The 13,784-nt window shown below is 44.9% G+C and overlaps 1 protein-coding gene across 1 annotated transcript in view; it reads left to right on the forward strand.

The window, feature by feature from the left end:
* LOC308435305 (overexpressed in colon carcinoma 1 protein homolog) overlaps nt 1-7,530 on the forward strand; it is a 42,424-nt gene extending 34,894 nt beyond the window's left edge. Inside the window, exons 3-6 of the mRNA XM_080935975.1 lie at nt 2,289-2,324; nt 3,022-3,101; nt 4,544-4,581; nt 6,902-7,530. Coding sequence (XP_080792101.1) covers nt 2,289-2,324; nt 3,022-3,101; nt 4,544-4,548 — 121 coding nt within the window. The 3' untranslated portion in view covers nt 4,549-4,581; nt 6,902-7,530. The remainder of the gene's footprint in view (nt 1-2,288; nt 2,325-3,021; nt 3,102-4,543; nt 4,582-6,901) is intronic.
* Nucleotides 7,531-13,784: the final 6,254 nt, after the last annotated feature.

A 13,784-nucleotide genomic window follows, 5' to 3' on the forward strand; every position in this document is an offset into this window, starting at 1 on the left:
GGTTCACTGATTCTAGCTAGCTAGGCTGTCCTAGGAAACTCCATGTTTCTGCATAATTCTTGGATTGTGGCACACCTGCTTGATGCTATAAAAATGTTGATGACCCAAACACTAGCTTTCACATTCCCACTGCAAACATTTTACACACACAGACCCCCTTTCCCAGCCTGAGGCTGGACATGTTATAACTCATTATAATGGCGATTTTAGAAAATTTGTATCTGAACCTTTAGGCACTCAATATAATGACTATTTATCATTTCCTGCTAGCTGTGTGTGTAAAGGTAGTTTATACTGAGAACACAGACTGGGCTTTAGACAACTGACAAGAGAGAATCGATGTAGAATATGGGCTGGAAAGATGGCTCAGCAGTTAAGGATGTAGACTGCTCTTGTACTGGACACTCACACCGGACGGCTCACGACTTCTTGTAACTCCAGACAGACAGACAGACACACACACACAAATAAAAATAAGTATTTTTAGACACTGCTATTTTCCTGCATTTGGGGAAGTTAAGCTTTGAATCAGAGTCAGGCAGAAGAAGAACGAATTAAAGAGACAGGGCTGGAAATCGAATGTGGGAAGAAGTATTGTGGCTGAGTCCATGGGACATCACGCATGTCCAAACCTACCAGTTACATGTTACATACAGCTTCACAAATAACGCCTCCACAGTAGTGCGAATCGCTCAGGACCACAGCACACAGTTCTGATAGTCATGGCTGAGCTCTCCCTGCTGTTCTCCCGTTATCTGTGCTACAGACTTGTGAATCCTTTTCAGCTTCATGTAGTAAACGTCATCTGACCTCAGCAATGTGCACCACACCATGTCTAACCATGAGGCTCTGATACGCCTCAATTACAGAGGATTTGGCTCCTCTGCAAGGGCGGGTGAGTGATGACCAAGCTGTGTGTGAATACCAGGCTCAGTTCGGTAAATGGTGACTCAGGATGGGTGTCACACCTGATCTCAGTGTCACTGTGCTCATGGGCACAGTGTCAAATCTGTGGTAGTGTGGGAGAACACAGGAGTGTGCACAGCTTCACTGGGAGCCGACTCAAATCCTGAGTGGGTAAAACCATGGTGGGGCCACCTCTAGAATCAGAAGATTTACTGATGGTGTTGGAGGTGTTTGGTGTCTGTTCTGACTGCGGCCCCTTCTGGATGACAGCGATGTTGTCTTTTTAGTGTTGCATTCCAGGATGGTGTCCCCTTAGAGACCAGCAGAGGACGTTCTGTGGAATGTGCACTCCCCTCGAACAAGGAGAGAGTCTGTTAGAGTCACCCAGAGCTCTGAGGTCAAGCTCACACGTTGTTTTCTAGGAGGCGTCCATTTTGTTTGATTGAGTAAAAGTAATAGCGAAACCGGTACAAAATCAAGCCTGAAATATTCTTTATTGAAGCAAGCCCAGGATGCAAACAAGAGGTGCAATCACTGAAAGTGTGTACACCTATGTGTATATTTGTGTGAGTGTACGTGCATGTGTGTGCACACATGTATGTAGAGATCAGAGATCCAGCTCAGGTGCTTAATCTGAGGTGTCCATTCTGTTTTCTGAGACAGAGGCTGTCTCTCACTAGTCTTTGACTTAGCAGTATGGCGTAGCTGGTCAGCCAGCGACCCCCAAGTGCTGACCTGCCTCTGCCCTCCAAACTTCTGGGATTCAAACTAGGGTCTTACTGCTCGCACTACAAGTTATTAAACAATTGAGTTATGTGTTCAGCGCTGACGCTGTGTGTTTTACGGGAGACCCCTTAGAACTTTCTTTAGGATGTTCTCCAGATCTTTGTAATAGCATGGGTATCGATGGCTTTAACTCTCTCTTGTGAAAGAAGTTTCACTACTCTTAGCTGGGCTTCTCTGGTGGCTCTAGGGACCCCATATCATAGAGAGGGCAGGAAGGAGTTTGAAGGGTCACCTGCTCACCCCTTATTTTATAGAGGAGAATCAGGCAACTTGTCACTGTTGTTTGATTCTGGAAAGGCCACTGACATCACAGAGTCAATAACTTTGTGGCTTTTCCATTCTCATCTGTGCCCTGTTTTAATTCGGTTTGGCCATTGGGCTATTTTAGCGTTTGTGGAGTTCATTCATTCTGATTTGTAGAAAGTCGCTCAGTCTTTACTATGTGGCCAGAGCCAGCCACAGTGGTGTGCTGTAGAGGTGCAGGGTGTTAGTAAGCGTGAACCAGGGGCACTGTTACCTCAACTTCGCTCGTGACCAAGGAGGAAGCGCGTGGTCGGCGGCTGAGCGGCTCACACAGGTGTGTTTGGCTTTTTTAGAACAGAAGACTCGATGACTGAAGACGACAAGAGGAGGTATGTGTGCTGCCACGGCTGGTGTCACGTGAGTGATGTCGGCCATCGCGCAAGGATGTAGCCACACTAACACAGGAACCGAACACGGGTTCCATTAGCTGGGACACTGGCAGGGATGTGCACTCTGACAAGGCAGTAGCCCAGCCCAGACTTGGAATCTGAGTTTCGGCTGGTGCTCGGCCTGGTGTGTGGCTCTGTGCCATTGAGGTGACTTCCCCTGTCCTTGAGGTGACTTCCCCTGTCCTTGAGGTGACTTCCCCTGTCCTTGAGGTGACTTCCCCTCCTCACTGTTCCTCACTCTGCTCTGTGCTGCACTCCTGGGCTCTCTCCCAGATGACACACACATCTTTCCCTATGAGGAAGTGATTTCTGAGTAGCCTCCACTGCCTAATTCCACAGGGATGTCTAAATTTGTCTTAAGTGGTGATTGACACCTGTCACACTCATGTCTCAACCTATCATTCCACTGACTTAGCTCACTTCTTTCTCATTACAAGCAAAATATTTAAATTTTTTTTTTACTGATTTAATACTGCTGTTTTCCCAAAGCTTTCTTCTACTGTAGAGAACCAAGAATCTTTGAAAAGTCATGGGTTGTCTTCATAATCATATGTCTGTCTGGAGTGGTCCATGCTCGGTTTCCTGATGCTTCTCTCCTAAACTAAAGCGCCCTTTAATTTGATCTGATTTCTTAAAGAAACTATGGAGGAGTGTATGTTGGCCTGCCCTCTGAAGCTGTCAACATGGCGTCTAGTCAAGCAAAGACTGTACAAAAGAGTAAGCAAGGGTTTTGTGGGGCTATCTCCTCAAAGAAAAAGTGTGTGTGTGTGTGTGTGTGTGTGTGAGAATTGGTGTGTCTATGTATGTGTGTGGGGGGATATACATGGATGTGTCTGCATTATTTGTGATTATGGGTATATGTGTGTCTATGTATATGTGGAGGTGGACGTTTGTGTGTGCATGTATGGGTGTATCTGTGTTTGTATGTGTACATGTATAGGTGTGGGTGCTTATATGTGTGTATGAGTGGGAGTATTTGTGTATCTATGTGTGTGCATTTATACTTATGGGTGACTCTGTGTGTGTGTGTGTGTGTGTATGCATGTATGGGTATGGATGTGGGTGTGTATGTGTGTGCATACATTTATGAGTGTGCAGATTCATGTGTGTGAAGATCCGAGGAGAGACTGGTGTTTCTTGGGAGCTGTCTTCTATTTTGGAGACAGGTTCCTTCACTGACTTGGAACCTGTTAAGTCCTTCGGTCTGCTGGGCATCAAGCTCCAGAGATCCAGAGCTGACTTAGCCACATGCTCCACAGAGGCAGTGAGCCTTGTGTGCACTGTTCTCTGTCACTGTTCCTTATGTGGCACCCACGTGCTAAAGCAGCCCCCACAGAAGCCCAGTTTGCTTAGACGTTGCGAATAGGGGTTTTATTTATGCACATGGATACGCTGAGTTTCTCCTTAATTTCAGTGCTTATGAGTGTGAAATGGGAAAGTAGCATTTAAGAAAATTGAGGGTGTATTGGCAAGCATGGGCTGTATTTCCATGACACCAAGATGGTGGACTTACCATCAGGGCAGTGGCTACAGGAACTGTTCACAAAGCTGTATCACGCTGTTTTTAAACATGCTGTCATTCTTTCATTTCTGTTACTGCGTGTTTTATCACTCAGTACACTCTCTAAAAAATGATTTATTTATTATATATAAGTACACTGTAGCTGTCTTCAGAAACACCAGAAGAAGGCATCAGATCTCATTACAGATGGTTGTGAGTCACCATGTGGTTGCTGGGATTTGAACTCAGGACCTCTGGAAGAACAATCAGTGCTCTTAACCACTGAGCCATCTCTCCAGCCCCAGTTGTCACATTTTAATTTATCCAGTGTGTACTTGCATGTGGAGATCAGAGGGCAATTTTTGGCAGCTGGTTCTAGAATGAAGCTCAGGCAGCAGGTGCCTGTACCCTCAAACCCACCTCATCCACCCTCCTTTATGATTTCTATGAGCCAGTGTGTGTGCATGCATGAATATGTGTGTGCACATGTATGCATGTGCATGTGTGCATGTGAGTATGTGTGTGGGCATATTGTACGTGTGTGTGTGTATGTGTGTGTGTGTGTGTGAATGTGTGAGATTATTTGTAGCTTGTAGCTTTTTGGAAAATATAATGTGCTTTTAAAAATCTGAACACTAACTGTTCTTCTCTCTCTAAGATTAGAGGAAGATAACGCAATGGCTGGATACTCAAGAGGTACTTTGCGGTTTTCTGAGTTATCTTGTGCGCTTGCCCTCAGTGATGAAGAGCTGCTTGTAGTTTCTGTGTGCGTCTTAGACATCTCGAATGCTGGGTCGACAGTCTCAGAAGCTCTGGTCTGCCGTCCTCCCTGCTGCCATGGTTTCTCTTCACTCACAAACGCATTGTGATGATGTAGTAAGAGCAAGCTGCATGCCTGCCTAAAATGCCAGCACTCACCACAACCTGGGAGGGCTGAGGACTTGAATGACAGGTGGGAGATCTCAACCAGGGAGACTCTGGCCAGGAATCATGCGAGGATCAACACACAGTGTGTAGACACTGTGCTAAGGACGAGACATGTCCCGTGGCACATTCTGTCTGGCACTCCACTGTGTGCCGGTCTTGGCAAACACACCTAGCCTCGTTTGAAACCTCCCCTTTCAGAAGGGCTGTTTGCCAAGAGAGCCAATATCCTGTTCAAAGTCACCCTTAGGCTTGAATTTAGGCTCCTCCACAGGCTGGTTAAATGGGTTACTTTTCCCTTGTGGCCTTGGTTTTTTTAATCTGCAGAGTTGAACTTTTGCTTAGATGGTAAGGTTTGATGTTGGGATTAAATAAAATGGATGGTAAGTAGCTCTTGCTTTCCCTGCTGCCCATGTCTTCTTTGTCTTCTTCCTTTTTATTCCCCTTTCTCTCCCTCTCCTCTCACCTTTTCTCTTCTCCCCCCAACCTCTGTGTCATATACCTCCCCTTCCCCAGAACCCAGTCTCTAGCAGACCAAAAACAAGAGTCCTTTGCTGTTGAGGCCACCAGGGTCAGTCCTGGAGCTGGTGGAGACTGAGAACTTTCCAGATGGAGACCGAGTAGTTTTCCTGCTGGAGGACTGGGGCAGACGGGGTCTACTTCTTAAGGGAAGCCACATGCGTTAGACTCGTTCGCTGGAGAGTGGCTCATCAGAGAGGCAGCCTAGAGATTTGTAAAGACTGGAATCTACCCCTCAACCCCCAACTCTTGAAAATGCGCCAAGGATTATTTTTTTTTAAAGACTAGTGTTTATTTGAAGAGTGATTCCCCCTCCCCACACAGAATCCCAGGCTTGCTGTCATTTTGTCCCTTGTAGAAGTTTATGTGTGACCCACTTCCTGTGCACACTGAGCTGGTGGAACGCCAGCCTGCGCTGCCATCCCCCACGCCCTGTAATGATGGTGTGTTTCCAAAGTGTAAGAACAGATGAGGAGAGGTGTTCTGTAGACTCACGCTGGGAACCAGTTCCCTCTGCTACACACAGACCTCAGGTGAGCCGTGCTGGGCCTCAGCTTTCTCACTTGCCTTTGTGTGGGGGTCAGAAGCCCGCCAGTAACAGTTTAGTAGTTACTGCTGACAGCCCACGTGGCTTTAAGCAGCCCTTGCTGCTCCTGGATTCAAGTGCGTTCTTTGACTACCACCCCCTTCTCTGATGGTGTCTCTAAGTAGTCAGTAGGTCCTGGTTTTCCTCTACCTCATCTTTGAATCACCTGAAAGGTTTTCCTGAGTGGCCATGTGTCCACTGGGACACCTGTCTGTGACACTCTGACACCCAGGACTCTCCAGGCCCATCCTTGGGCAGAATCTTGATTTGAGGACTGTCCTAGGAAGCTTCTGATAGGAAGGACAAGCTACACTCTTTTCGGCAAACACCGTGGCCTTTCTGAGTCAGATTCCCTTCATGAGCTCAGTTGGCTATGTTTTTGGCATGATGGAGGAATCATCACTCTCATGATGATGCAAACGTGTTGTTTCGTAGACACCCGACTCCCGGGGGGGAGATCACGACCATATGGCTGTGACTTTTTGAGAGGCATCCTTCTTCCCGGGAGGGAAACAATGACATAGGCCTGCTTTCCACTCAGCCAGCAAACAGCAGTCTATGAGACGCTCTCAGGTGCCAGTGTGGGACAGTCACATCTGCTTCCCCCTGGGAGAGCTCCACAGTCTGCACAGGCATGGAACCCCTCTGCAGTAAAGTGCCAGAAAGGGACAGAGTGACCACTAGGTGATCTATGTTATGAATTTGGTGCTGGTGTGCACATAGCCTGGTCTGGTCATTGCTTGCCTGTATTTTAACTTTTAGTTACGTTCTATAAGTCTCTCAGCATCCAGTTTGATCTCTTTATATAAATATTACCAGTGTTCAGAACCATACTGCCTAGTACCAAATCTTTAACTGTTGACTGGTTATTGAACACACACTCAACTTAAAAGCAAATCAGTTAAATACCTTTCAGGCTTAGGACATGCACTTTTGTCTAAGTTGTCATTTTTGAATGTGCTAATCCCTCCCCCGTTTTTTTCACAGCTTGCTCATGAATTTGGAAGGAACTTGGCTCCTGGGACATTGTATGAACACAGATATCTTCAAATTTCGAAAGGTGGTCTCTGCTGTGCCACCTCATCCAAATCCTAGCTGTGTAGTTAAAGCCATGGTCCATACAAGATGTTGTGGTCACAAAAGGAAAATGATGAGACTTCACGTTCATCGGTGGGGACTTTGTGCCGCCCGCCAATGAGAGACCTTAAAGGCTGTTGCTACCTAGCCTGGGCCGGCTCCACAGCATGGTGTTTCCCCCGCTGGCTGTTCAGCACAGTTCACAAAGCGCATGCCTTTTCACTGGTAATCTTTTGATAGTTTTTATATGACATAATCTTTACTGTGTTTATAACACGATCGTAGGGCCGCATAAAGGAATTACCTGAAGTAACATCTTGCCTCTTGTCCATTGATGTTTCTACAACATTATTTTTTAGCTGTAAAGTTGGTAAATGGATTCTTACAACCATCTCCCCTTTTTTACTAGCAGGTTTGAATTTTTTATTTAAATGCTGGAACATTTCTTCCCTTTGTTAAGAACATTGCAGCATTTGAAAACGGATAAGTTAAATGTGCATGTTATACACACATGTGGATTAAATTCCTCTTTTCTTTAGTCAAAGGCTTATATAATCATACATATTCTCCAGCTGCCCAGTGGCCTGTTCTCCCCTTATGTAGCCTGAGTATCTCACTGTGTTGACTCTGTACTCTCTCTTAGGACATGACTGAGGACAGTTAATGTTTAGTGGGGTATCTGGAAAATTCTTAATTTGCTAACAACCTGGGTATCTACTTATGATGGCAGTGTAAGCAACTCAGTTTACCAATGTACTTCAACAATTAAATATTTGTATCCCTCTTTACCTGGATTTCTTAGTTATTTTTGAAAGAACACTTTCAAAGAAGCAACGTGTGGTATTTATCATATGTAAATAGCGTATATCAATATTTAAATGTAACACTGGTTGTCTTAGGGTTTTATTGTTGTGAATAGACACCATGACCAAGACAACTCCTATAAAGGCAAACATTTATTCAGGGCTGACTCACAGATTCAGAGGTTCAGTCCATTGTCATCATGGCAGGAAGCATGGCAGGATGCAGGCAGACATGGTGCTGGAGGAGCCCAGAGTTCTACATCTTTATCTGAAGGCAGTCGGAGACTGTGCGCCATCTTGGGCATAACTTGGACAGAAGAGACCTCAAAGTCAGCTCCCAGAGTGACACACTTCCTCCAGAAAGGCCATATTTACTCCAACAAGGCCATATCTCCTAATAGTGCCATTCCCAATGAGCCAAGCATTCAAACACACAATTCTACAGGGACCATATGCATTCAAACTACCACACTAAATACATTATTCTGAAAAGTAGGATTTTTTTTTCTCCCAAAGAGAAAGTCACCGTCTTCCATATTTTCTCACAATAGAGATTATTCAGAACCGACTGCCCAGAACTCTCAATACATTCCTCTCAATATCCAGAAGTTCACTATGGCACTTGATGGGAACATCAATTCGTACATCATCATTATTATGTATTATTATTATTATGTTCCTGGTTTTGGGGGGACTGAACTCCGGGTTTCATGTGTGCTAGGGCAGGCATACTGAGCTACACCCCTAGACCTATCCTAGGGGCCAGTAGCATAATTACTGGGTGCTCCAGTCCCCATTTTTATCCTTATTCCTTCAGTAGGTATGACTAGACATTCTCTAAAGCATTTATTTATATTGGTAAGGACATATGGATATTTATCTTGTTCTTCAGGTTACAATCCAGTATCGTCATGCTTTCTTAGGTTTGTCCATCATTGACCATTGGGTTTAGATTCTGAGATTCTCTCTGATTTTCTCCTGCTGAGCTCGACTCTCAGTGGTGAGCAGTGCCACACAATAAAGATGGTCTTTTCAAAAGTCAAAACTCCATCAAATTCCATTACAAATGAACAGCGTCTTCCATATTATGACAAGTTTTAACATTTTCCTTCCACTAGGGATCAGATAAATTTAGAGCTTCCTAAGTCTTTTATGTTAATAACACAGCCGCCCACCTCCTGAGTCTTAAGGTAGATGATTAATGTCTTTCTAAAGTACTGTAAGAATCTGGATGACAGAGGAGGATAAGCCATTAATGTGGAAACTAAAAAAGAAGGAAAACAGGAGCCCGGCTGTACTGGCTAGTTTTTACGAGAGACAACCAGACTCACCAGAAAGAGGGAACCCCCAACTGAAGAACTGCTTCTATCAGACTGATCTGTGCACAGTTTTCTTTATTAGTGACTGACATAGGAGGGACCAGCCCACTTCGGGCAATAAGAAATTGGACTGGGGTTTATAAGAAATTGGACTGAGCAAAGCTGGGAGAGCAAGCCAGCAAGCATGATTTCTCTGCGGTCTCCATGCTCTCTGCCTCAGTTCCTGCCTCAGTGTCCCTCCATGATGGACCATCACTTAGAAGCATAAGATGAAGTGAACCCTTTTCTCTTTACCTTGCTTTTTATCAGCATTTTATCAAGCAAAAAGGAGGTAAGCTATACACTGCTACTGAATTCAAAATGTCTGAAATGTAAATGTTTACACCTCTCCCAACAAAATGTTTCCTTTTTATTTTTGCTTTTTTAAAAAAAAATATCATTGATAAAAATATAGTGGAGATGTGTGTCAGGGAGTTTCTAGTTAGGAGGATGTCTGATGAAAGGGCTTTTAAAGCCTTCCAGTAGAGGAGACACACATTGCAAAGATTACTAAAGCCTTCCTAATTTCCTGTACAGACGTGGCTTTGATCAAGATTTGATGGAGTGAGCATGTGTTCTTCAATAACTGAGTAGTGCCTTCCAGCTTTGGAACTCATAATTCAAAATCATAGAACATATAACATACACTCGTAATCACAGAACATATAGTATACACTTACAATCACAGAACATATACACTTGCAATCACAGAACATATAACATACACTTGTAATCACAGACCATATAATATACACTTGCAATCACAGAACATATGATATACACTTGCAATCACAGAACATATAATATACACCTGCAATCACAGAACATATAACATACACTTGCAATCACAGAACATATGATATACACTTGCAATCACAGAACATATAATATACACCTGCAATCACAGAACATATAACATACACTTGCAATCACAGAACATATAACATACACTTGCAATCACAGAACATATGATATACACTTGCAATCACAGAACATATAAGCTACAGGAGCTGAAGTGAAGGAGAAGCAAGTGTCAGACATGTTGGACAGGATGAATGAAAGAGGAAAGAAACCACAATATCATGCATATGGGAAGAAAGTTTTAATTTTTAGTAATAAAGTTATTTTTAGTGCATGTGTATGTGCATGCATGTGCATGTGTGTATATGTGTGTTCATGTGTGTGAATATTCATATGTGTGTGCTTGGGTGTGTATGTGCATGTGTGTTCATGTGTGTGTGCATGTATGTGTGTACGTGCATTGTGTGTGTGTATGTGTGTGTGTGTTTGTAGTGTGAGTACCTCCAGAGGCCAGAAGATAGCATCAAGTTCTCTGGATCTGGAGATACAGGTGGTTGTGAACTGCCCATTATAGGTGCTGGGAACCAAACTTCGGTCCTTTTGAAAAACATCAAGCACCTTTAACTGCCTTTTGGGTTTTTTGTGTGGTTTGTAAAACTCACTCCATAGACCAGGCTGTCCTCAAACTCAGAGATCTGCCTGCCTCTGCTGCCTGAGTGCTAAGATTAAAGGCATGTACCACCACTGCCCAGCTTTTATTTTTATTTCTAATGATGCAATAAATAGGGTTAAGAAAAGTCAGAGCTTCCCCTGGTAGTCCATGAATAAATTTGAATGAACCTAAAGATGATATAAGTGTTCAAACCGTAAAGCTGAGGAAAATACTGGTAAATTGTCACCTGCCCTGAGACTGGGAAACCGTTGTGGCATCCATAAGGTGAAATGTTGCTCGGCTTGATTTTGTGAAAGATGAAACCATGTCTGAAACCTGGAAACATTTGTGATAATCACAGGGCCACCCTGCTTCACACCTGAGAACGCTGGCCGATGTGTGTGATACTCACAGGGCTAACCTGCCCTACAAAGAACTCTCAAACTGCCTGAGAAGAAGAGACTAAGAGGATGGTTCACAGAAGGGCTGTAAAGTCACTGAGCCTCCCAGGAGGGCTCATCCCACTAAAGTCCAATGGCTGGACGTAGCAACAAGGAGGCACTTGACAAGGCTAGTCAGCAACCTGTCCCCTGACCTGCCCTGTGGCTGCCAGTGTGATGCTGTTACCCCTCTTGTGCCATGAGGATGTGTGCTCCCAATTACTGTCTCCTGCCCACATCACTGATGAATTTGAGGTCTGCAGGCAAGAATGTCCCTTACCTACAAATCGGTTACTTTTGAGTCCTTGTGACCAAGTACCTGGCAGAAACACCTGAAGGGAGGTGCTCTAGTTTAACCTGTTACTGTGACAAAATGCTCCATCAGGAAGCAACCGAGGGAGAAGGGTCTCATCTCAGCCTTCCCACTAACAGCTCACAGCCTGCCATGGAGAAGTGACACTCAAGGGCCTGCTCACACATACCCACAGTCAAGGGCAGAGAGACATGAGTGCACGAAGTCCTGCTTGATGGCTTTTTCCTCTCCCAGACAGTCCAGAACCCCTGTTTGGGAGTGGTGCTACCCACACTGGCACAGATGTTCCCACACCAATTAACAAGACGATGATGCCACCCAACTTCATTTGGACAAGACCTCAGTTAAGAATCTTTTCCATGGGTGATTCACAGTTGTGTCAAGTTGACACTTAAAAAAACCATCCTGTTGGAGAGGTGGCTCAGAGGTTAAGAGCACTGACTGCTCTTGAAGAGGTCCTGACTTCAATTCCCAGCAACCACATGGTGGCTCACAGCCATCTGTAACGAGATCTGATGCCCTCTTCTGGTGTGTCTGAGGACAGCTACAGTGTGCTCATATACACAAAGTAAAAAACTAACCATTCTGGGAGAAAAAATTAATGTTACCTCTTGGTTTTGGGGTGGATTATACTCTTCCACACTGGGGTTGGAATGGGGGAACTGATGGAGGAGAGATTGTGGTGAGACATTTCCAGGGGGCTGAGCCAGCTGCTGTGTAACCCTTCAGACCTGGTCCTAGTGACCAGCTTCCACCAGCCGGCCCCACCCCCACCCCAGCACTCCACCCCCACCCCGTTCAACCCCAGTGGTTGTCTGCCACTGGCTCACAGTTTTAATGCTGTTCTGGGGTTTGCAGCAATATTGTGTTGGCATGGACCATTTCTCTTCCTTCCCTTCATATTCCCCAAAGGAACAGGGTGGTCTACACTTTAGAGTCCCATACAACAGGTCTCTATGCTGGGTTCCAGAACATTCTTCTTGAAACATGTAGCCTGTTCTGTCCAGCAGCTGCCTCTTAAGACCCGAGTGGTATTGCTGTGTGGCTGGATGGGTCGTTGCCACCTCTGCATGCCATCACCAACTTCATGGTGACCCGAAGGGACAGCTCGCTACACGGCTTTCCAAGATCAGCCGCATTCCTTTGTTGCAAGCGTTTTCTGAGGACACACCCCCTTCTCCAATGCTGCCATCTTGTACATGGACCTCAATGTAGTCACTCAGCCAAGCTCTTGTTCCTCAGTGAATACCACTCCTGCACATAGTAGGCTCAGCCCAGGCAGGGTTCACCTAGTGGGGCTGCTACTGAATGCTGCTGGCCAGCATTTCATCCACTTGATAACTCTCCAGACATGTACCGATGTGTATGAATGTGGTTGAATTAGATACAGCAAGTGTCTCATCTTTTTTTAAAAAAAGATTTATTTATTATATATAAATTCATTGTAGCTATTTTCAGACACACCAGAAGAGAGCATCACATCTCATTACAGATGGTTGTGAGCCACCATGTGGTTGCTGGGATTTGAACTCAGGACCTCTGGAAGAACAGTCAGTGCTCTTAACCACTGAGCCATCTCTCCAGCCCAAGTGTCTCATCTTTATGACAATGGAAAATGTTGAATCAACTTCTTTAATGATTGGCATAGTCTATAATAAAAGTTTCAGGTTTTCTTTTAATTATATATATATATATATATATATATATGTACACACACACACACACACACACACACACACACAGAGGCTCTCATGTAGCCCAGGCTGACCTAGAACTCACTGTGTAGTGGAGGACAGCTTCATCTTTATGCCTTCATCTCTCAAGTGATGTGAATATAGGCATGGACCACTGGGTTAGGCAAAGCTTTCAGTCCCAGCCCCCATACCCAAGACAGAATTTCTCCATGTGGCCCTAGCTGTCCTAGAACTCAGGGGTCCACCTGTCTCTACTTCCCAAGTGCTAAGATTAAAGGTGTGTGCCACCATACCAGCAGTTTTCAGACAAAAAAAAAAAAAAAAAAAAAAAAAAAAAAGGTCAGTGGCGGTCATGCCTTTCTATGCATCTCCTGCCCTCTGGTGGTCAGAATGTCTAATAGCGGCTTGATTTCCGTGTTTTGATGGGAGCATTCCTTCTTTCTGTCCTAGCATGGCAGGATCTCCTAGTCACTACTTCTACAGAACTGCTTGTTTCACCAAGAACTGTCCCTTTCACTGGGTGTCAGATGCTCTCTCTGTGACGTTTGTTATTCTGCATTTCCAGGGGACAGACTGACAGACAGGAGAGACGTTGTCTCAACCCCTCTTTCTCGATGCCCAATTCTCCACATGCCTTGCCAGCATCTACAAGGGGTTGGCCTGCAGAACCTGGCAGCGAGTACGTGGGGTTGGGTTTGGGTCCAGGTTTGCACAATCCCAAGCCCTTTCGGT

This window comes from Micromys minutus (assembly GCF_963924665.1).
Source record: "Micromys minutus genome assembly, chromosome: 22".
In the NCBI taxonomy this organism is placed as follows: Eukaryota; Metazoa; Chordata; class Mammalia; order Rodentia; family Muridae; genus Micromys; species Micromys minutus.